This window comes from Dermacentor albipictus, chromosome 8 (assembly GCF_038994185.2).
Source record: "Dermacentor albipictus isolate Rhodes 1998 colony chromosome 8, USDA_Dalb.pri_finalv2, whole genome shotgun sequence".
Classification (NCBI taxonomy): Eukaryota; Metazoa; Arthropoda; class Arachnida; order Ixodida; family Ixodidae; genus Dermacentor; species Dermacentor albipictus.
In genome coordinates, this window is record NC_091828.1 from 5,432,284 (window position 1) to 5,457,580 (window position 25,297).

General features: G+C 48.2%; 1 protein-coding gene across 1 annotated transcript in view; it reads left to right on the forward strand.

Annotated features, from left to right (window-relative positions):
- Positions 1 to 21,646, forward strand: part of LOC135908135 (WW domain-binding protein 2-like) — a 180,006-nt gene extending 158,360 nt beyond the window's left edge. The window contains exons 7-8 of the mRNA XM_065439901.2: positions 4,356 to 4,489; positions 20,530 to 21,646. Coding sequence (XP_065295973.2) covers positions 4,356 to 4,489; positions 20,530 to 20,583 — 188 coding nt within the window. The 3' untranslated portion in view covers positions 20,584 to 21,646. The remainder of the gene's footprint in view (positions 1 to 4,355; positions 4,490 to 20,529) is intronic.
- The last annotated feature ends 3,651 nt before the right edge of the window (positions 21,647 to 25,297 follow it).

Here is a 25,297-nt window from a genome sequence, read left to right on the forward strand (position 1 = left end):
TTGGTTTCGATTGTAAGTCGAACCCCCCCCCCCCCTGCTCAGGTTTTCAAATTAAATAAAAAGGTGGTCGACTTACAATCGTGTAAATATGGTAGGAAGTGCTCGAAGTGTCGGCAGATCGCTCAGGTTCCACAGAATTTTAGTGGTCATGCTGGGTATCCTCTCCATTCTCCATGGCAGTGCTGAATGTGAGAGCATACTCAGCACTGTGAACAAAGCTCGAACGAAGTTTCGCTTATCTGTGTGTGAGAAAACACTCGAAAGTCTGCTGATGGTCAAGGGGCAGCAGAGTGGTACTTGCTTTGAGCAAACCTGCATGGAGAAGTTTCTGAAGCAGGCAAACTCAGCAACAGCAAAACCATTGCAAAAATAAATTGTGCTCCAGTGGAGTTTTTGCTCTTTACTCTCCTAGACATGGATTTCACTTGCGGTTGTGAAAACGTGAGTAAGCATGTTGCAAAAGGTAAATTTCTTTAAAAAGAAAAGTGCTGCCGTGCACGCGATAGTTTTACAAATTTCCACATGTTCAGGTTGACGGGTATGGGTGTATGGCATTTTGTTTTTCCTTTAGTGAACTTCCCTACCTTGCGGGCTTCTGCAGAACTGATTCATCGTAGGCTAATAGTGTTCTGCAAAGTCAAAAAGAGAACATATTTTCTTTATTTGTTTGTACGAGGGTCATTCAAGTCAATCCGGGACTTTTTAAAAAACAAATATAGAACAAATTTCAAAGTGTGAAAAGTGGATTTATTTTTCCACATAACCTCCAGCTACATTTATACACTTATCCCAGCGTTTAACTAATTCCTTGAATTCTTCGGCATAGAAAGATTTATTATTAAGACAGAACCATTATAGGACACCATTCTTCACTTCATCATCAGTGTTGAAATTTTTTCCTCCAAGGAATTCCTTCAGGGGCTCAAACAGGTGGAAATCACTTGGTGCTAAGTCAGGACTATAGGGGGGGGGGGTGCCTGGATGAACAGCCAAGTTCCTGGATTGTTTGGAATGTACGTTGAGCAGTATGTGGTTGTGCATTGTCTTGCAAAAAGACCACACCCTTTGTAATCAAACCAGAACGTTTCTTCCGTAAACTCTTCTGCACATCACTCAGAACATAGCAGAACTCACTGCTGATAGTGACACCACGGGGTAAAATATCAATGTGAATAATTCCCTGTTTATCCCAGAATACACTTGCCATGACTTTAACAGCAGACACAAGTTTTCGAAATTTCTTGAGAGGTGGTGATTTCGTATGCTACCACTGCATCGATGCTCTTTTGTATTTTGGGCTGAAATGGTGTACCCATGTTTCATCACATGTCATGATGCGATTCAGAAAATCCTGGCCTTCCGTTTCATATCATTCCTTCAGTCCTCTACAGAATTCAACTCTCCTCTGTCTGTCAAAAGCAGACAGCTGCTTTGGGACCCAGCGTGCACTCAATTTTTGGAACAACAAATGAGCATGAATTATTGTTAACGACAGATTACACACCCTTGCAATTTAACAACAGGTTATGCGACGATTGTCCATGATCAGCTGCTGCACATGCTGAATGTTCTCAGGAATGACTACCGTGGGCTGTGGTCCACCACGACCGGGATCATCAGGAATGGAGATATGGCCATCTTTGAAGCGCTTACACCATTCAGATGTCTTACTGCGACTGAGTGTGTCATCACCGTACTGAGCCTGAAGTCTTCTGTAAATTTCAGCAAGTTTTATGCCCTCATTCACCAAAAGCTTCAACACAAGACGCTGTTCCACGTAGACGTTCACACTGTCGTCTGCCATATTGAATAACAGTCTATCCAGAAGCACGAGAAATGAGTGCTGTCTACCAGTAACAGGACACAGGTCCCAGTTTCTACTGCATACAAAACCTCCAGCCTAGGCATCCATTAAAACCTGGAAAGAAAAAAAGTCCCGGATTGAGTTGGACAACTCACGTATGTCACTCATGCTGAGCCTTACCTAGCATGCTCCAAGATGTGTATCTTCTGCACCAAAACAAACAATTCGTGCACTAAACCTGCTCCATTGTGCCAAATTTGCTGCTCCCACAGGTGCTCCAGAACTCCCTTGGCCTCTTCCATCCCTGAATTAAGCATGACCAACTAAATTTTAAATTTACTTTAGTATATCTGTATTTGTTACATTGAGATTGAACTGTACTCTTCCATGGTTGCTGATTCAGTTTAAGGATAGTGTAGTGGAATTGGTAAATGTGTCGTCCTTACAGTAAAACAATAGGAACACCGGGGACGCTTCTGCAATGATGCCACCAGAAAACGCTGTGATCGACCCACGTGCCTAGCGTGCGAAATTGATTTTGTTTATTTATTTATAAATACTGCTATCTTATTTGAGATCTCACAGCGTGGTACTACACGTTATATGTACAGAATAAATACAATACAATTTAAACATGTTGTGCAAAACTTCCCGCTTTTATAAACTTAAATGCTCTCAAAACACAATTGAAGTTATTATAATTTGCAAAAAAAAATAATACAAACTGTCTGGATACATCAATAACGCCATCTAAGTTGCATGTTTCCAACCATAGATCACGCAGTGTTCCTGAGTGTATGCTCAATGTTTTGTTTGCAGAAGACAAACAAGCGCTCGTCTGCTTGCTCTGTTCGCTAAGCACGCATATGTTTTAGTATTTCTAAACACAAGGGGATGAAAAGCCTGGAAGAAGCAACTGCATTGAGCCTGGTGGGTTGCACAGGATTCCCTTCATGTTGCATCAGCCAGAAAAGCGGTCGCCAGGGTTCACTGAAGAAAAATAAATACTGCTCTCTGATGAATGCAGCTGCCATCATTTGGATATTTTGCTCTGCAAAACGGCGTCGAAGGGCAAGAAATACAGCCAATATTCTCATGTGCCCGATCTCATGTTTTCATGTGCCCGATCTGAAGCAGCCTAGGATTCTGATCGTTATGCAGGAACCTCAATGTACACACACGCACACACAAAAAGACATTTACAAACCCAGCGCTCGCCGTGCGCATAAAGAATGTGCAAATATGCCAGGAAAAACCACAGCAAGCAATCGGCGAGCTCCACATGTACATGCATGACCTCCGTGACAACCATAACTGCCGATCCCAGAAACCTTGTGTTGCATTATTATTTTTCTTCTTGCCAGCAATGACTCAAGGGTGCAGCAGCAGATGGTGCTGCAGTGGACCAGCGTGCTTCAGCACCCTTGGCCGTCATTGCAAAAAGAGGCACAGTTTTGCCGCCGGAAGACACGCTGCCCTGTTCCAGTACACCATAGTTTAAGTGCTCGCTGATGTTACACGAACAAAACCTTACCTGGCTGCACAATTCATTGGTTGGTTCCTTCAGTTAAGTCTACTATGTGTGCTGCTTGGTTTGTGTTTCTTATGAAATATTCCTGGAATTGGTTTCTTTAGCTTGCAGAAATGGTTGTGGTCCATTGTAATCTTTCTTAATGCGATAGCATTATAGACAGTCTCAACCACAATTCGTAGGCATTCGCCTGACAAAAAATATGGGCCGATGTTGAAGGATGTGCAGTCTAACTCAGCATCTCAAAGTGCTAGGCTAGCCATCACGAGGACGAATGCAAGAAACATGTGCAAAACTCAAAAATGCGCAACACTCGAACCCAATGGTTCGAGTGTTACGCTGCTGTACTGGAAGACAGAGGTTTGATCCCACCATCAGTCCAAAATTATTGAATACCTATATAGGCAGACTTCGCTCATTTTCTAGTTATCTAAGAGAAAACTCAACATCTGTTGAGTGTATGTGAGCGCATCACAGTATGGCGAAAATCACAAATTTGTGACCGATACGAGGTGTAGAAAAGTCTCTCATGAATGAGTGTGTGCAAGGCCACCTGTAAAACATGCACATGCAGCTGTCAAGACATGTATCATCACAGTATTTAAGGGGACCTTAAATTACAAAATCACATACTTAGAAGGTTATTTCCGCTAAGTTCTGGCCTAGTTTTGCATTACATTATTGGCTGCATCTTATGAAGTGCTGCTTAGACAAGGGCAGAGGGGGCATCGTGTTTTAGAAGAAAACAAGGGAAACGAAGAGCTAGAATATAATGGAAAGTTTCAATCTGTTTCCTTTGAGCATTTCGCATATGTAAACCAATCGGCATGCGAGCTTACAAAATGGTAATGTTTGTTTGTGTGGGGCCATGCTCTTATTGTGCAAACTTCTGTCAGCTGTGACCTGCTCTGCTGTTATCTATGCAAGGTTGAAGGTCCTTTGAGCATGTTCTCCCTCATAGTCTTCCACTTCTATTGATTAGAAAATGGGACAGATGGATGTGATCTCCTCTCCTCACAGCGGCGGGAGCCATGGCCAAGGCGGTCGAGGCATCGCAGAGTTCGGCTTACTACAACCCGGCCAACCCAGGTTATATGTATGTGCCGGCAGCACCTCCGCCATCCTTCAACCAGGCCAATGCCAGTGCACCACCGGTGAGCCGCAGTTTGCCTTTGCAGTATTTTGATGCGAAGCATTTTTTGCCTGCTTTAGGCATTTTGAGTCTGTCTAGCCTCTTATGCCGTTCTAGTCACCCAGGCTCGGGCCACTAGGTATGTGCTCGTTGTCGCAATGCCGTTGCGTTCATTTCTTTTAGGATATACAGATCAGAAAAGATCTCATGCAAGGAGACACAATCTCTCCAGTGCTATTCACTGCCTTCTTAGAGGTATTCAGTCTATTAGACTGGGAAGGATTAGGAGTGAGGATCAACAGCGCATGTCTTGGCAACCTACGGTTTGCAGATGACCACTGGGTCAGCGTAAATGGCTACACACACACACACGCACACACACACACACACACACACGCATGCATGCATACATAGTACATACATATACATACATAGATTAAAACCTCGTTCATACATCTTGGAAAAAAATGCAAGGAAAAACGTACTACCAGCGATAACATACAATTCGAAGTAACTGAAAAAATTTGACAGGCTTAACTATTGTCGACGTCTACTTAATGCGAAGCGTCGCACGGATCGTCACGGCACGAAATGCACGCGCTGTCAGGATTAGGGGCTCAATCCCGTCGCTCGTGATCCGTTATCAAGATTGGATTCTGGCATGAATTAGAAGGTAGCTGGCCTATGCTGTCGTCCAACTTATCCACGCTGAGGACGTTGATGAAGGGAAGGACTGCTTCTCATCGAGAAGGAGGAATATGGGTTTATTTACAATTTTTGTATCAGTCTAACATGACTGTTTGAGAAAGTACATCAGTCTAACATGACTGCTTGAGAGAGAGTGTCAGTCCAACATGACTGCTCAAGAGAAGTGTGTCGAGCATCCGCACAACAGCAGTTTTTTAAACACTCGGTCCGCCAGCGATACAAGGCGGCGAACGTTCATTTCATCATCGCAAAACCAGCCGCCTCCCGCAGGACGGCCTACGCACACAAAGGCACACACGTTCCAATGTCCGGAGCCGACGTCGGAGGGGCCCCGTAGAACTCGGAGCCAGTCCGGGTAGCGAGTTGGGGAGTGTGGGAACAATAGTTGGCCCGCCAAACTCATTCCATCATAAAGTCGATTTAGTCGCGCTGTGGCTAGAAGTTGGCGGCGAAGCTCTCGGTATGTTGGCCGTCGTAGTCGTAAGCGGGTGGCAATCTAGCACTGCAGCTGGACATTCTTAACAGCGCCGCGATCTTACGAGCTTGGCCTCGGGTCAATGCTTGTACTATGCCATCTCCCAGTTTGAGCCTATGTCACGCAGTGACTGATTCGAACGATTCGAAAAGATGTAGGGATACTGCAGTGACGAAAATTTGGAAACTGCAGCCTCAGTTTCTAGCTCCCCGAATGGTCCATTGATTTTGACTTTGGCCATGGGCGGACACACGCTTTGTTCTTCTACAACCTGTTTTATCCATGCTACTTCTCCGGTGAAGTCATCTACTGTCACGTAAGATGGATGGACAATGTGCATCGTGGCGGCACTGTCTGTTAGCACTCGGCATGGCTTTCCATTAACTTGCAGGTCGTGAAGATATGGACTTAAAAGTTCCATATTCTCATCTTTTTCCTCCACGTAGGAGAAAACTACGCTAGGCTTCCTGCAGTTTACAGCTATATGTCCCAGTTTGTGGCATTTGTAACAGCGAATTGGTCTAAAAGATTTGAATTTTCTTTTCTGTTCTTTTTGTGTGGTTTCTCCATTAAGTTTCTCCTCGCTCTTTTCTGCGGGCTTTTCCGCCATGTCTACAGGCTCTGATCGTCTAGTCTGCGCACCCCTTTTGAACGGAAACGGTTTCCGCGGTCCATTTCGACCGTCCAAGTTTCTGTCCTCGGCATTCAACTTTCTACGGGTTGCGTACTCTTCGGCTAATTCAGCCGCCCTTTCCACAGTGTTTACATTCCCTCTGTCTTGCACCCACAGTTTCACAGCTTGGGGGATGGTTTTGTAAAACTGCTCTAGACGCATGCATTCAATGATCATGTCTCTGGTGTCATACGTTTCCGCGCTTTTAAGCCACTCGTCTAGGTTGGCCTTTAAGCTATATGCAAACTCCGGATATGCCTCGCTATCTTTCTTGCCTGTGCTCCTAAACTTTTGCCGAAAAGCTTCGGCTGAAAGGCGGCATTTCTTCAAGAGACTAGCCTTAACTTTTGCATAATCATATGCATCCTGTGCACTCAGTCTGGCGATTTTTTCCGCCGCCTTACACGGCAACATAGACAGCAATCGCTGTGGCCATGTACTCAGGCCGAAGTTCATCTTTTCGCAAGTCCTTTCAAAATTGCTTAGGAACAAGCCTATGTCGGTCCTGACCTCAAATGGCTTTAATAGCCTGTCCATGCGGTACGATTCTGCCTCACTTGATCGTTCCAGAGCACCTTCACTTCCTTGAGACAATTCCAAACGTTTGCTTTCATACTTGAAGTTGCATTTTTCTTAACTCGCGATCTTTATCGCGTTCCTCTCTCTCTCATTTTTCTCTGTCCCGTTTTTCTATTTCTTTTTCCCGTTTCTCTCTTTTTTTCAGAAGTTCCTATCCCATTTCAATATCTTCCTTACTAGCCTGATTGGAAATTACTGCAGTAATTCCGATTTTAGCATTTCCTTGCTTACATCTAGGCCAAGTTCCTCACCAACAATCAACAACTCGTCTCTCAGCAGTGTCCTTAACTCCATGATTGCTGCTGTACTGCCTTGATCCTGCTCTCTAAATCTAGCTAGGAAAACACAACCTAGCTAACACTCAACAATCTAGCTTCCCTACTGTTCTAAACAGAACAACCACAAAATGAAGCCTAGAGAGTCAAAGCAAGAACCAAGCACTCACCGCAGTCACAGCACCACGTCGCAAAGTCCATCCCACTGCTGCCACCAGTTGATGCATTTGGAGGCGATCCCACCGCTGCCACCAGTTGCCAGGATTGGGGGCTCAATCCTGTCGCTCGTGATCCGTTGTGAAGATTGGATTCTGGCATGAATTAGAAGCTAGCTGGCCTATGCCGTCGTCCAACTTATCCACGCTGAGGACGTTGATGAAGGGAAGGACTGCTTCTCATCGAGAACGAGGAATATGGGTTTATTTACAATATTTATGTCAGTCTAACATGACTATTTGAGAAAGTACATCAGTCTTAAATGACTGCTTGAGAGAGAGTGTCAGTCCAACATGACTGCTCAAGAGAAGTGTGTCGAGCATCCGCACAACAGCAGTTTTTTAAACACTCGGTCCGCCAGCGATACAAGGTGGCGAACGTTCGTTTCGTCATCGCAAAACTAGCCGCCTCCCGCAGGACAGCCTACGCACACAAAGGCACGCACGTTCCAATGTCCGGAGCCGACGTCGGAGGGGCCCCGTAGAACTCGGAGCTGTTCCGGGTAGCGCATTGGGGAGTTTGGGAACAATAGTTGGCCCGCCGAACTCATTCCCTCACAAAGTCGATTTAGTCACGCTGTGGCTAGTTGGCGGCGAAGCTCCCGGTATGTTGGCCGTCATAGTCGTAAGCGGTTGGCAATCTTGCACTGCAGCTGGACATTCTTAACAGCGCCGGGAGGTTGCCGTCATTGTCATAAGTGGCTGGCAATCCTGCACGGCAGCTGGCCATTCTTAACAGCGCGCGTGGAGTTGATGGTGCTCCGCCGGCTCGAGACGCATTTTGTTGTTTTCCAATTGCGTGGTGTTTTAAAAGGGTGACGGAAAACTGAAACGAAATCGAGCTGGTGGGTGACGCCGGCTGCTGCTGAAGCGAAATGTGATGCCCACATCGCACCAGCTGCAGCAGCGAAAGGGATTGGCAGCACGTTTGGATTATCGCCTACTAAAAGCACGCAGTACGCTACCAATGGCACTATGCACAACACACTGTAAAACAAAAAGGTGAAGATACTTATCGCAATAATTTTGGCGGCGATAGCTGTGAATGCAACAGAGACGACCCAGCCAGAGATTTGCTGGCACCGGAATAAGAAACTGTGCGCGCCGTTGTTTTCATGTGAGACGGGCAGCTATATACTCTTCTCGATCATGCACGCCGTGCGCCTTTTCTTGTTCACATGGGATCTAGCGCTCAGAAAACCTATATGATCACAGTCTGCAGCAGGGAACGGCAGCACGTTTCGGTTATCGTCTGTTAAAAACTTGCACTACGCTTCCAACGGCACCACACGTGGTGAAACACATAGGCAAAGACGCTTATCGCACTAGGATTGGGGATGATAGCTGTGAATGCCATGTGCGATGACCCCGGAGAAGATTTGCTGGTACCGAAATGAGAAAATTGAAAACCAGCATTTTGCTGGTGAAAACCAGCATTTTCACAGGAGACGAGCAGGCGAGTATTGTGGTGAAGCTGCCGCGACGCAACTTGCGCATTTTCTTGTTTACATGGGATCTGGCGGATGGAAAACTTATCATACGGTTGTAGTTTGGCAACATACTGAACATTGGTGCTGGAAAATCGTGTTTTCATGGAATGTATGAATAGGTAAAAAATGAGCTTAACTTTATTGTGTCATTTTTTGGTGTTCCCGATTGTGAACGTTGGTGTCTGGAAAATGAGCGTAATGAGAATGTGTCAACAAGGTTCTATTGTAGACTATCTAGATAGGTAGGCTCAAAATAGCTGAAATAGGCAAGGAATGCATATCGCATTAATGTCCAAAGCCACCGCCGTTGCTATTTCTATTGTCTCACGGACTCAAGCCAATGCTCTTGCATGCCGGTCCAGTGGCAGCTGCAGCCACTGCACTTGCAGTTAATATAGCCAACTCTAGAGAGGCAAAGCTCCTCATAGCACCCATGCATTGAAATTGGTTACAAAAGTGCCACCCCGTTGCTGTACTGGACAGGCGCGCGTTCACAAAGACATGCGATTCAGATGAGAGGCACAATCAGTGCAATCCAGAGCCTTCGTTGGCACTTTCAAGTGTATCCTTTCATGCATAGTAAATTGTACATCTAAATTTTTAAAATCGCCATTGGATCTTTCTCAAAATTAAATGGAACGAACTTTACACATTGTCCATATGTGCGTGTGTGAAGATTGTTTTTGCGTCGTGTTTATATTTTTTTCAGTGTTACCAAAATTGGAAGTACCAACATGTTGACGTCCTTAGAGTTGCCATTTATTTCGACCCGCTTTTCCTCTTGAGCCAATATATTAGCTCTAGCTGCTTTAAACTTCGCTACCAGGCTTCCTGCTGTTCTGTGCCTAGCTTTAAAGTGAAGCTTTGTTTGCCTACCATTTCACGGTTTTGCCCAGGTTGGTCAGTCTGTCTTTCGGTCGGTCAGCTACAGGTTCATGTTGACTAGATTGTCATTCAGTTAAAGAAAAATCAATGCATTCGGCAGCGGGATTTGAACCTTGGCACCCCCAGCACAGCAGCGTGATGCTCTAATGATTAGGCCACAATCACACACACACTTCTCTCGTGCAAGCTCCAAGTAACTCTTCGAAGATAATTGCCGCATGCCGATGATTACAGTTCCCTTACTATGGCACATATCCAGAATGGGGGATTGGCCAAGAAGCATGTTTGCCTGTTGGTTGACTCTCACACGATGGCACACAGCCACAACGGCCAAGGAGAGGGAGGAACATGTGCCAATGCTAACTAGCTCTTTCAGATGATCACTGTGTGCTGGTGATGGTTGTGATTTTCACGCCGCAACTTTTCATAGCTTGTACCATACGTATGAAGTGCTAAGCCCGTGGAGAGCACCTTCAATGGCACATTGCACAAATGCATATGTGCACCATGACGGGAGAAGCTGGCATAAGAATTTCGCCCATGCATATTTGATGGCTGCAAGAACAACTGAGAAGGCTGATATGCCTTTATGTGCCATGCCACGAACGTGTTCTTTGAAGGCAATGCCGTCCTTAGACCTCGTGCTGTGTGTAAGGTTGCTTCAGGAAAAGCTCCTGAAGTTGCCGCACGAAACGTAAATATGTTGAACACCTACAGACTGTTTGGGTGGTTTCGGAATGACATGCTTCGCACACATGTGGTGGCACAAAGCATGGGGCACCCGGAAACTTGTTTTGTGGTGGTGCCAACAGTTATGCCAACGGGCTTCCTGACAAGAGACTTTTATCACAACCTACAAAGAGACCAACGTGCATTTTGTACTGCATCAGTGCCATGTGAAGATATTAGGGTACAGCCGCGGGATTCGCCTGCAGGGAAAAGCAACGCAGCCGATACGTTAAGTTCTTTATGAAATCTTGAGGACCAAATTTAGGGGTGCAGCCCTTGTGCAGATAAGAAGATGCAGTATTCTCACCATTTCTTTCCTGGTCAGTGAATGTTGGAAGTTTAAATGATTCCGAAATTGTAGTCAGCTGGGTGGGATGTACCCTAATTGGGTACATCCCAATTAGGAAGCCATACGAAAAGTGGCTTGCTTTGACCTTCGGCGACCAGTTAACTCGTACTATGGTCTCACATATTTCAGGATTTAAATTCGCTATGTAATAAGATGATTTATTATGAGGAACTAGGCACAGTCTAGTAGCACTGGCAGTAGACGACCGCAGATCACGCGCACAGCCGACACACGAGTGCCTTCTTCGTCTTCCTCTTCACCACAATGGCCCCCGGGAGAGAAGAGGAGCCATCCTGGCGACTTACGGCGTAGGTAGGATGAGGGGGTCATAGTATGACTTAAGTCGGTTGACATGAACCGTGTCACGCCCGCGATGCCTATGGTCGGGTGAAGGTGTCACAGGTTCTACAACATAGGTGACAGTGGAGGTACGGTCTATGACGTGGTATGGGCCATCATAGCGTGCAAGGAGTTTGGTCGAAAGGCCAGGGCTGTGAGGCGGGACCCACAACCAAACAAGGGAACCAGTAGGGAAAACTGGTGTAAGCGCGTCACTGTCACGCCGCAGCTTTTGACGACCTTGAGCAGCGGTCGTAAGGGTTCGCGCCGGCTGCCTACAGTCCTCGGCGTATTTGGCGGCTTCAGACACAGGCGTGCATTCGGAAGCGTCGGGTCAGTATGGGAGCATTGTGTCCATAGTACACGAGGGCTCTCGTCCATACAGCAGAAAAAAAGGCAAAAAGCCAGTGGTAGCTTGTGTGGTCGTATTATAGGCATACGTGACGAACGGCAAAACAGTGCCCCAGTTACTGTGATCCGAGGCGACGTACATAGTCAACATGTCACCGAGTGTGCGGTTGAACCTCTCTGTCAAGCCGTTCGTTTGCGGGTGGTAAGCTGTAGACTTGCGGTGAACGATGCTGCATGCAGCTAGAAGGGCTTGGATGACTTCGGACAAGAAGACACGTCCCCTGTCGCTGAGCAGTTCGCGTGGTGTGCCAAGTCGAAGAACGAAGTTCCGCAAGATGAAGAACGCAACTTCGCGCGCAGGGGCTGCCGGAAGTGCGGCAGTCTCGGCGTAGCGCGTCAAGTGGTCGACACCTATGATTATCCATCGGTTATCCGAGGAACTGCAGGGAAGTGGCCCGTATAGGTCTATGCCGACGCGGTCGAAAGGCCGAGCCGGGCAGGGCAGCGGCTGTAGCTCACCAGGAGGGCGCTGTGGAATTTTACGCCATTGGCACGCCATGCAAGCGCGTACGTACTGGCGCACGAAGTGATACATGCCGTGCCAGTAGAAACGCTGCCTTAGCCGAGTATACGTTTTCAGAACACCGGCGTGACCATTATGAGGAGCAGCATGAAAATAAGCGCAAATGTCAGAACGCATGTGTCGTGGTATCACCAAGAGCCATTTGCGACCATCAGGCAAATAATTTCTGCGGTAAAGAACGTTGTCGCGGACAGTAAAGTGAGCGACTTGGCGACGAAGTGTTCGAGAAGAGGGTGTGGCGGATGGTTCCAAGAGGAAATTCAGCGTAGTTGAAATCAGGGGATCCTTACGCTGCTCGTCCGGCATATCAGCGACGTTGAAGGCTGACATGGATGCGAAGAGCGGAGACTCTGAAGCCACATCACAAGGTAGCGGCGATCGGGAAAGCGCATCGGCGTCAGAGTGCTTTCTGCCCGATCGGTACACAACGTGGATATCATATTCTTGTAAGCAGGGAGCCCATCCCCCTAGGCGACCTGACGTATCCTTCAACGAGGACAGCCAGCAAAGTGAATGGTGGTCGGTGACAGTGTCAAAAGGGCGACCATATAGGTATGGTCAAAATTTGACGAGCGCCCAAATAATGGCCAAGCACTCCTTTTCTGTTACTGAGTAGTTGGCTTCTCCCTTCTTTAAAGTGCGGCTCGCATACGCGACGACGTACTCGTCATAGCCGTCTTTCCATTGTGCGAGGACTGCACCAAGTCCGATACCGCTGACGTCCGTATGTACCTCTGAAGGTGCTGTGGGATCGTAGTGTCGAAGAATCGGTGGCGAAGTAAGTAGGTGACGTAGATGCTGGAAGGCTTCGTCACAGGAAGTTGACCATGCGGAGATGCCGTTTGTAGCGGTAAGCAAATTGGTCAGTGGTGCAATGATAGTCGCGAAATTGCGCACAAAACGCCGAAAGAGCAGAGCCCTATAAAGCTGCGGAGCGCCTTAAAGTAGTGGGCGTCGAAAACTCTGCTACCGCGCGAAGCTTGGCTGGGTCAGGAAGCACACCGTCCTTCGATACAACGTGACCCAATATTAACTTGCGAGCAGCAAAACGGCACTTTTTGATGTTAAGTTGGAGGCCAGCAGAGGTGAGGTAGGTCAGTATCTCACGCAAGCGAACGGAGTGTGTCGGGAAATCTGGCAAAAACACCACGATATTGTCACGTGGTGGTGACGTTAAGAACACAGTAGCAATACTGTGATAGACAAAACTAACTTTTATTGGGCGAACCTGTGCCCACAAAACAGGCTACACTTATAGCACAACGATAGCGGCGAACACGGTCGGCGATCGTCGAAAATCTGATCAGCGGTTCAAGCGCGTCGGCTTTTATACACAATCGTCGAATGTTCCAGACTAATTGTTGGGACCCGCGTGCCTTCTGTAAAGTTCTACATCATTCGCATCAGGTGAATAAATCAGATACCACAAGGTTCGGCAACAACAGACTGCGGATAGAAGCATCGATAACTTTCCAGAAACTTCGGATACATGCAAGCGCGTCCCGCGCTGTGCGATAAGATTTGTTAGGCGGTGAAACCTGGTCGCCCGATAAATATAAATACACGTGTCAATACCCCCCTCCTAAAAAACATCGTCCCGATGCTACAAAGAGAGCGAAACACAAAGGCACACTTATTAAACATAAGTAACAAAACAACGAAAAGAAATAAAGTCCAAAGGTCAGTTACGCGAAGTCCCAAAGTTCGTCAACGCTGGTGGTACGGCTTGAGCCGCACAACGTGGACAATTTCAGGTTGTGAGCGGCGCCGCTGTGACAGCGAATTGCCGTCTGGCACGACCTCGTAGTCCAGTGCACCAATACGTCGGATGATCTTGTACGGTCCAAAATAGCGACGCAGAAGCTTCTCGCTCGGTCCGCGTCGGCGTATAGGGGTCCAAACCCAAACACGGTCACCGGGCTGGTACTCGACAAAGCGTCGTCGGAGGTTGTAGTGTCGGCTGTCGGTCCTCTGCTGGTTCTTGATCCGCAGGCGGGCGAGCTGTCGGGCTTCTTCGGCGCGCTGGAGATAGCTAGCGACGTCGAGATTTTCCTCGTCAGTGACGTGGGCCAGCATGGCGTCGAGCGTCGTCGTCGGATTCCTGCCGTAAACCAGCTTAAACGGGGTGATCTTTGTTGTTTCTTGCACCGCCGTGTTGTAAGCGAATGTTACGTACGGCAGGACGGCATCCCACGTCTTGTGTTCGACGTCCACGTACATCGCTAGCATGTCGGCGAGGGTCTTATTCAGCCGCTCCGTAAGACCATTCGTCTGCGGGTGGTAGGCCGTTGTCCTCCTGTGCCTTCTCTGACTGTATTGCAGAATGGCCTGGGTGAGCTCCACTTTAAAGGTCGTTCCTCTCTCGGTAATAAGGACTTCTGGGGTGCCATGTCGCAGCAGGATGTTTTCGACAAACAATTTCGCCACTTCCGCTGCGCTACCTTTCGGCAGTGCTTTAGTTTCAGCGAAGCGGGTGAGGTAGTCCGTGGCCACGACGATCCACTCATTTCCTGTTGTTGACGTCGGAAAGGGTCCCAACAAGTCCATCCCGATCTGCTGGAATGGTCGGCAAGGAGGCTTGATTGGCTGTACTAATCCGGCTGGCCTTGTCGGCGGTGTCTTGCGTCGCTGACAGTCTTGGCATGTTCGGACATAACGGGCGACGTCGGTGGTCAGGTGCAGCCAATAATACTTTTCTTGTATCCTTGATAGTGTCCGGGAAAATCCTAGGTGTCCAGCGGTCGGATCGTCATGTAGGGCGTGCAATACTTCTGGATGAAGTCCTGACGGGACAACAAGAAGGTAGTTGGCGCGGACTGGGGAGAAGTTCTTCTTCACGAGTAGATTGTTTTGAAGCGTGAAGGAAGATAATCCGCGCTTAAATGCCCTGGGGACAACGTCGGTGTGCCCTTCCAAATATTCGACGAGGCCTTTTAGCTCCGCGTCTGCCCGTTGCTGTGCAGCGAAGTCTTCCGCGCTTATCATTCCGAGGAAGGCGTCGTCATTCTCGTCGTCTTGCGGCGGCGGGTCAATGGGGGCGCGTGATAGGCAATCGGCATCGGAGTGTTTTCGTCCGGACTTGTAGGTGACAGTGATGTCGTATTCTTGTAGTCTGAGGCTCCACCGCACGAGTCGTCCTGAAGGATCCTTTATATTCGCTAGCCAACACAACGTGTGATGGTCACTGACGACATTGAATGGCCTGCCATAAAGACAAGGGCGAAATTTAGCTGTAGCCCAAACGATGGCAAGGCATTCCTTTTCGGTCGTAGAATAGTTGCCTTCCGCTTTTGACAGCGACCGGCTAGCGTAAGCTATCACCTGTTCGACTCCGTTTCTCCTCTGGACTAGAACGGCACCGAGGCCTAGGCTACTGGCGTCAGTATGGATTTCTGTATCGGTGTACTCGTCGAAGTGCGCAAGTACCGGCGGCGACTGCATGCGTCGTTTGAGTTCTTCAAATGCGTCGCCTGCGGTGTTTCCCACTTGAACTCGACATCACATTTCGTTAGATGTGTTAGCGGCTCCGCGATGCGTGAAAAGTCCTTGACAAAGCGCCTATAGTAGGCACACATGCCAAGGAACCTACGCACTGCCTTCTTGTTGATGGGTTGCGGGAACTGTGCGATTGCAGCTGTCTTTTGCGGATCTGGACGGACACCAGATTTGCTGATTACGTGGCCTAGGAACAGAAGCTCATCGTAAGCGAAGCGGCATTTTTGCGGCTTCAGAGTAAGCCCTGACGACTTGATGGCTTCTAGTACTGTCGCAAGCCACTTGAGGTGATCGTCGAAATTCCCGGCGAAGACGAGGACGTCATCCCAGTAAACGAGACAGGTCTGCCACTTCAGTCCTGCTAAAACCGTGTCCATCACGCGCTGGAACGTTGCAGGTGCCGAACACAGTCCGAATGGCATAACCTTGAACTCGTAGAGGCCGTCTGGCGTGATGAAGGCGGTCTTTTCACGATCCCTTTCGTCGACCTCTATTTGCCAGTAGCCAGACTTGAGGTCCATCGATGAGAAGTATTTAGCATTGCTGAGCCGATCCAATGCATCGTCTATTCGTGGGAGGGGGTATACGTCTTTCTTCGTGATTTTGTTCAATCGTCGATAATCGACGCAGAAACGTAGGGTTCCGTCCTTTTTCTTCACTAAAACAACTGGAGACGCCCACGGGCTTTTCGACGGCTAGATGATGTCGTCGCGCAGCATTTCGTCGACTTGGTGTCTTATAGCTTCGCGTTCTCACGTCGAAACTCGGTAAGGGCTCTCGCGGAGTGGTCGAGCGCACTCTTCGGTTATTATGCAATGCTTTGCGACTGGGGTTTGTCGAATCCTCGATGACGTCGAAAAGCAGTCTTTGTATCGTCGAAGCAGACTTCTGAGCTGTTGCTTCTTAATCACGGGGAGACTTGGGTTTATGTCGAAGTCTGGCTCGGGAACTACGGTCGTCGGGGTAGATGTAACAGAATCCGAGAGGACAAACGCATCGCTGGTTTCCTGAAATTCCTCTATGTATGCGATCGTCGTGCCCTTGTTGATGTGCTTGAACTCCTGGCTGAAGTTTGTCAGCAACACCTTCGTGTTTCCTCCGTGCAGTCGAGCGATCCCTCTTGCGACGCAAATTTCACGGTCGAGCAGTAGATGTTGGTCGCCTTCGATGACGCCTTCTACGTCAACGGGTGTTTCGGGGCCGACCGAAATGGCAATGCTGGAGCGAGGCGGGATGCTCACTTGATCTTCGAGCACCCTCAAGGCGTGGTGACTACGAGGGCTCTCCGGCGGTATCGCTTGATCTTCCGACAGCGTTATTGACTTCGACTTCAGGTCAATGATTGCGCCGTGTTGGTTCAGGAAGTCCATGCTGAGAATGACGTCTCGTGAACACTGTTGGAGGATAACGAAGGTGGCAGGGTAAGTCTGGTCATGAACGGTAATTCTTGCCGTGCAGACTCCAGACGGTGTGATGAGGTGTCCTCCAGCGGTTCGAATTTGAGGGCCTTCCCACGCAGTCTTAACTTTCTTCAACTGGGCGGTGATGTGTCCACTCATGACGGAGTAATCAGCCCCTGTGTCGACTAAGGCAGTGACTGCGTGGCCGTTGAGAAGCACGTCGAGGTCGGTGGTTCTTTGTCTGACGTTGCAGTTAGGTCGTGGTGTCGGATCACGGCTGCGTCGTGTTGAACTGAAGTTGGAACGTCGCGTCGTCAAGTCGTCGTTCGTCGGTGTAGTCTTGCCTTCCTGACTTCGTCGGGACGGCGGCGTGTCGTTGTTATGTCGTCGAGATCGTTTCGTCGTCGTCTTCGTCGGCGGCGGAGGATCTTCGTCAGTTCGGCGAACAGCAACCGCACCACCATCGGTTGCTGCTTTTAGTTTTCCGGATATGGGCTCGCTGACCGGCCCCGGGCTGGGCCAGTGTATGGTCGGCGCTGCGGCGACAGGTAGCGGCCTGGTGATGGCGAACGGGACGGCCGTCGAGGGCTCCACTGAGTAGCGGCGAGGTAATCGGCGATGTCACGTGGGCGCTCGCCAAGCTGTGGACGCGGCTCGTTGACGGCGAAACCTCGAAGTCCCATCTCCTGGTACGGACATCGTCGGTAGACGTGACCCGCTTCTCCGCAGTGGTAGCAGAGCGGGCGGTGGTCAGGAGCACGCCAGATGTCCGTCTTCCTCGCGTAGGTGCGCTGGGCGACGGGTGGTCGTGCTGGCGGCGGCGGACGACGAAACTGTGGCGTGACAGGGCCCTGGCGCGGTCGCAGAGGGGGTCCTTGACGGCGTGCGACGGCGGCGTAGGTCATCGCTTGCGGCTCACGCTGCGGCGATTCAGGGGCTACTCCAAGTTGTTGTTGGAGTTCCTCACGCACGGCGTCGGCAATCGAAGCCACTTCAGGCTGTGATGATGGGAACAGCTTTTGTAGCTCCTCCCGCACGACTGCTCGGATAGTCTCGCGTAGGTCGGCGGCGGCCAGTGACTGAACTCCGGCGTAGTTTGTCGAGGTCGTGCGGCGGTCGAATTTCTGGTTTCGCATCTCGAGTGTCTTCTCGATGCTGGTGGCCTCGTGAAGAAACTCGTCGACGGTCTTCAGTGGGCTTCGTACCATTCCGGCAAAAAGTTCCTCCTTCACACCATGCATCAGAAGGCGGACATTCTTCTCCTCGGGCATTTCAGGGTCGGCGTGGCGGAAGAGACGGCTCATTTCTTCCGTGTAGATCGCGGTCGTCTCATTACGTAGCTGCACCTAAGTTTCCAATAGCGCTTGGGCTCGTTCTCGGTGTACGACGCTTGCGAATGTCTGCAGGAAGCCGCTTCGGAAAAGTTCCCAGGTCGTTAGGGTGGCTTCTCGGTTCTCGAACCACATCCTGGCCGCGTCTTCCAATGCGAAGAAGACATATCGCAGTTTGTCGTCGCTGTTCCAGTTCTTAAACGTAGCGACTCTCTCGTACGTCTCAAGCCAGCCTTCCGGGTCCTCGAAAGTTGAACCACGGAACATCGGAGGCTCCCTGGGCTGCTGTAGCACGATGGGCGATGCCGGGGCTGCCATTGGGGTGGACTTGGTGGCAATCCTTCTGATCGTCTCAGGCAAAAGTCCGTGCTCCGGGGGCAGTTGTTGAAGACGGCGGCTTGCTCGATGGTCCGGGACTGCGTTGGTGTTGTCTTTGCGTTCCGGGCTTGGATCACAGCTTGTCGGGGGCGTCCGGTACATGGACCAAAAGCACCTCCACCAGATGTCACGTGGTGGTGACGTTACGAACACAGTAGCAATACTGTGATAGACAAAACTAACTTTTATTGGGCGAACCTGTGCCCACAAAACAGGCTACACTTATAGCACAACGATAGCGGTGAACACGGTCGGCGATCGTCGAAAATCTGATCTGCGGTTCAAGTGTGTCGGCTTTTATACACAATCGTCGAATGTTCCAGACTAATCGTTGGGACCCGCGTGCCTTCCATAAAATTCTACATCATTCGCGTCAGGCGAATAAATCAGATACCACAAGATTCGGCAACAACAGACTGCGGATAGAAGCATCTATAACTTTCCAGAAACTTCGGATACATGCAAGCGCCTCCCGCGCTGTGCGATAAGATTTGTTAGGCGGTGAAACCTGGTCGCCCGATAAATATAAATACACGTGTCAATATCATCAAGGTAGCACAGACATGTTTTCCACTTGTAGTTGCGAAGGATGGTGTCCATCATACGCTCGAAAGTAGCGGGCGCATTGCAGAGCCCGAATGGCATTACGGTAAATTTGTACAAGCCATCAGGCATGATGAAAACTGTCTTCTCAATGGTCATCATCTGCCATCGGCACTTGCCAATAGCCGGAGCAAAGATCCAAAGATGAGAAGTACTCCCCGCCTTGCAAGGAGTCGAGGGCGTCATCTATCCGAGGCAGCGGATAGACATCTTTACGAGTGATCTTATTCAGTCGACGGTAATCCACACAGAAGCGTATTGACCCGTCCTTTTTGCGTACTAATACTACAGGAGACGCCCAAGGACTGTGGGAAGGGCGAATGACGCCACGGTGCAGCATGTTGTCGACCTGCTCGTTAATGATCTTTCGCTCGGCTGCCGACACGCGGTATGGTCGCTGGCATAAAGGAGGATGGGAACCAGTGTGTACGCTGTGAGTGACGGTTGCCGTACGCCGTACTAGGCACAGTCTAGTAGCACTGGCAGTAGACGACCGCAGATCGCGCGCACAGCCGACACACGAGTGCCTTCTTCGTCTTCCTCTTCACCACAGCTAGAATAATATGTGTCTGTGGAATCACTCGTTTTTATATTGGTGAAGACCCATATTTACTGAAGGCTGCTATTTTGGAAGTAGTAACGAATGTTAAGATGCTTTACCAGGTTAGAGAATGCAGCCAGTTTCAAAGCTGCAGTCATTTATTTGTAGGGGCTGAAGGTAGTTCTATGAAACAGCTTTTCAATATTTTCATTAAAACCACTTCACAATGTTTCGTACAGTTATGTCCAATTGTGTGCAAAAAATTATTGCTTTCTTCAGTCATCATTACTTTAAGTACTTCACGCACCCAACAAGATTTGTTTTTCAAGAATGCACAAAATGATAAAAACGAAACGCAGGGCATGTAAAGTCTTCAGTAAAAGTGTAGAGGCCGTGGCATTGACAGAATATTAATTTTTTTTTTTTTGAGCACGGCTCTGCAAAGAGAAATTTTCTCAATGCATTACAGTGCTTGAGCAAACTTGCATAGGTTGTGCTACTTGATTTCAGCGTGCCTGCCCTGGCTTCGAAAAAGGAAGTTTTCTTAGCATCTGTGGTATTCAGACATTTGCCCAATTTTGTGCTCTTGTGCAACCTACCATTTTATTATGTGCTTATAAAGCCCCTTTTTTCTTTCTTTCTTTTTCATTTTTATAACCGCAGCAGCCAGAAGGGCCGCCGCCGCCTTACTCCGAGGGTTCCAAGAAGACAAACTGAGGGCGAGTAAAAGAACAGACAAGAGGAACACATCGGGGCTTGTAGCTTGGCTGCTTCTAGGTTTCCAGCACTCATTTGCAGATACTTGTGCCAGTAGAAGGCACTAGTAGCCACCCCTGCTCCTTTAGTGAGGCTCTCTTGGGCGTTGCCTGCGCAAGATGAAGTGGACCAGTTTTCTTGTTTTTTGTTTAACTCTAAATTCGAAATGCATGGTACATGGATAACAAGGTACTCGCTCCCCACCCCCTCAAAAAAAAGAAAAAGAATGAGTTCTAGCAAACACTCAAGTTGCGAACCTTTTACTTTTTATACAGGATCCTGAATATTTGGCTGCACATGTTAAAAAAAAGATTTTGCACTCACCGCTGCACTGTTCCTGCTGAAATTTTGCAGAACGATCGCATTTTGGTGTTGACTTCGTTTAGTATAACAATTGACATGGTTAATTGCCTGGCTTCTAAGAAAAAAGTGGTAATTTGCATGCACTTATGGGGATGCTAGCTGCTGCCGCAACGGCACAAGCATAAACTTGTGTCGCCTACTGTCATCATCTACAGAAAGCAGCATTTGAGGGAGGGCAGTAGCTTGCTCCAGGAACGTGCAACACGCGGCAGGCCTCTCTGAAATGTTGCTTTCTGTCGATGACGGCAGGTGGGGACACAAGTCCTGTGCCAGGGCCAGCTTTTAAGATGCCATTTTTACCCGAAAATAGCTTCTCATTTTTGTTTTTGAAAACAGGCGACTAATCCTGCCAAGTGTTATACTAAACGAAGTCGACGCCAAAATGCGATCATTCTGCAAATTTCAGCAAGAATAGTGTTGCGGTAAGTGCAAAATGTTTTTTTGAACACACGCAGCCAAATATTCAAGACCCTGTACTGTTAACATACAGAGCAAGAAATGCTTGCGTAGACCAGTACTTGCTAGGCTCATTTGTGGCACTTTGCGTCTTGGTATGACATTACTGACAAAATGTTGCATATTGGTGTACTGTTTCTGGTCATGTTTACACTCTATATATAGGTGTATGGTTTTAAGTAATAAAAGATGTTTATGATAGTTCCATTGGACTAATAACTAGTGCACCTAAGCTTCCTTGCCCTGCTTGCATTCTTTTGCGTATTCAGCAGTGTGTGTCCCATAATTTTAGGTGCGCAAAACCCAAAACTCTTATTTTCTGTTTTTTCTGCATAAGGTAATGATATAATACCATATTAGCACCCACTGAAGCTGTTGCTCGGGCAGCTTGAGCATACTGTGTACCTTCCCTAATGGTCAGCAGGCCACTGTCAGCATTGGCCACATGGTGTAATTTTTTCTGCGACATGCTGTACATGCATATGGGACGACAGTATGCTTGAAAGTTTTTCTCGGGAACCTTTGCGGATTTTTATTTTATTGGAGAGCGAGAACACCCTTACCCCTTTATTATGGACACTTATGTTCTTGTGCGCATCCAACCCAAAAACCTATACCGTGGCTTTTGTTGGAGCTTTGTCATTGCGGAAGTCTGTGAACCAATCATCAGTTCCAACACATACTACAACCTCCTACCTCGTCACGAGCACCTCAATGCTTTGACTTTGCCAATTTACTGTTTTAAACAAAACGTTGCATTTTAAATGCGACAATTCACGATTTAAGTATGTGAATATAAGCTTGCCCTTTGGGCATTTAGAAGTTTGTGCGATTGCTTGAAAAAAATTAGAAAATGTCATCAACAGAGACGCAAAGACATCTGAAACCATAAGCACAGAGATTGGCAAATTCACATACAACCCAAGATTCCCATGGTGGCTTAAGTGATCCCAATGACATCGTTCCATCTAGAAGACTTTGTAGGTGGCAGTGATGCCATCTACTGGTGGTATGAAAAGTGGCTAAACATGCATGTCTTTCTGCCCAATGCATGATTATATCCACACGAATGCAAGGGAATCTCGACTATTACATCTCTAGATATGTTACGTGCCATTCCCGTATTCTGAAGAAGGAGCTCAGCAGGACGACAAAGATGACGATCGTAAAAGCACATTCATGGTTCTTGTTATTCTGCCATCTTGGCTGTGGCTTCTCTGTATAAATTTTGTGAATATAATTTTGCCTACTCTTTATCTATGTCACATTTTGGTAGAGGGGCTGGCTAAAAACTCATTACGATACAGCTCCACAGCATCTATTTTGCCGCAGTGGCAGAAGAGGCGGCCTCTTCCTCAGCGGCAACAACGTCAATGGTTGGCTTTGCGTGGCAAAAAGATCCAGGCATGTTTTCCAGAACCAATGACATCGATATTGATCACTGGTTGGCCATATACAAGCATGTGAGTGAAAGCAACTGATGGGACGATGCGGTCATGCTGGTAAATGTTACATTTTACTTACAAGGAACAGCAAAGGTTTGGTTTGGGAATCTTGAAACTGAAATTGTAAGTATGAATTCCTGCAAGCAAAAGATGCGGGATCTGTTTGGAAAGGCCATTGGTCATGTGGCCATGGCAAAGAAGGTGCTAGCATCTCGTGCCCAAACATCTACATGGTCCTACCACTCTTAGAGGACATGCGGGCACTTTGTCGTAAATCAGGAATCGACATGATGGAGTCCGACCAAGTGGGACATGCATACTTGCCAACCCTCCCAATTCGCCCGGAGACCCGATTTTTAACTGAACTTTCTGATTGTACGATCACTGTCTTATATCTGCCGAAAAGTGGTCTCCGTTCACGCACTAATGGTTTTTCGAAACTGGCACTGCAGAATGGACAGCCACATCGTAATCGTCAGCGTCACCAACAATGGCTGCACTAGCACCATCGGTATCATTGACTAAGCAGCCGGCTACGGTGCCTAGCAAGCCGGCCAAAGCCAGAGCCACTGTAGCTCTTGCATTTCATGCATGCCTTTCTCCATGGTGCATGTTGTTGCTGCTGCTTGTGTGTATGATTAGAGTTGGCTAGGCTGTCTGTGTGCTGTGCACTGTGTAAAGTTAGAATCTTCGTGTGCTTGATGCCATGACACTATCAAAGCCCAAGAAGAGGTATTTGCAGAAGTTCTTACGATCTTATACTTCTGAATTTCCATGCTTTTTGACATCAAGAAAAGAACATTTTGCATATTGTACAACGTGTGGATGCGGCGTCAGAGTGTCTTGCGGTGTCAAAGGCGACTTGAAACTGCGTGTTTGCACGGCGAAGCATCAAAGCTATGTTCGCGCTGCTGAGCAGCAAGGCAACATAGTGAACTTTCTCCAGAACAAGTGCGACGACAGTGTTATACGTGTGGAGTGCCTGTTGACGGGATTCTTCGTCGGAACACAACCTACCCCTTAGTTCCAGTGACTATGTTGGGCCTCTTCTGCGGAAAATATTTCCCAAATGCGACGAAACAAAGCGCTATGGATGTGGACGCAACTCTGAAGAATCCAGAGGTGGCCAAGCTGAAATTTATTTCGCAGGCATCACTCTCAAACCTTCGTTTCATTGTTCAGCGTTTTCCTCAGCTGCTGCCCCGAGATTCCACTGAGTCTGCTGAAGATGCTTTACATGCTCTCGAAGCTGAGTTTGCCACACTACAGGCGCACAGTCTTCCAGAGGACATTCTCAATGAAGAAAGGTGGGACGTGCAGTGGTCTATGGTTGGAAAAATGAAAAACACTGATGGAAAACGTGTTTCACCAAGTTGCTAAGGTGATGCTGGATTTACTCGTGACACCACATAGCAATGCAAAGTGTGAGAGGATCTTTAGCATGACGCGAAAAACTAGGACTGAGTTCCGCTCATCAGTGTGCAACACAACCCTCCAACGCCTGCTGCTAGTGAAGGGCCGTCAGTCTGGACCATGTTTTGAGCAAAGCTGCTCCGACGAATTTTTTTAAGTGAGCAAAGTCTGCTGCTGCAATGTCCTGCATAAGGACTCGTCGAACAGTGCCTCAAAGTTTGAATGAAGCCCCCCCACCCACGGTCCCACCGGAAGTTGAAACAGTGAATGCACCTCCCCCCCGCCCCCCACCCCCGTTTGGCGTGAATAATGTCTACCGTAAAGCAGTGATTTGGGCTTGTTGGTAAGACATCGTGAGGCTTATAGCGCGTTAAAAAGACAAGGACGAAGGTGAGACGTGACACACACAGGCGCTAACTTGCAACAATCGTCGCATTGCAACAATCGTCGCAACTTGCAACAATCGTCGCACGTTTCGTCGCATTGTTGCAAGTTAGCGCCTGTGTGTGTCACGTCTCACCTTCGTCCTTGTCTTTTTAACGCGCTATAAGCTTTATAATGTCTACCGATTTTTTATCTCGCCAGGTTGGCAGGTATGGACATGTTTTAAAAGGGATAGCAGATGATGCATTCAGTTTGCTCAGTTGAAAGGACTGCAACACGGTCAACTCCATCATATGGGAATGGCCTTCGGTTATTATACCAACATACAGTTGTTATACCAATAACATGCACATACCGCCCACAATGGCTGTAGGAGCCTGAAATTTGGCTCGTACATGCCAAATGCTACAGTCAAAAAAGTGGTTATATATTGTTGCGGGAAGAAAGCAGGCCCACGAGTATAAAATAACGTATATTTACAATGGCGTTCAGGCAACTGCCAGACTTCGTCTTTCTCTAGTCTAATTCAACTTCCTTCACTTCACGGTAACATCACCCTCCCGGCGGGGTAGCTCCGTCCCGGTGCAAGTTATACAGCCTCACTTAATGGGAGG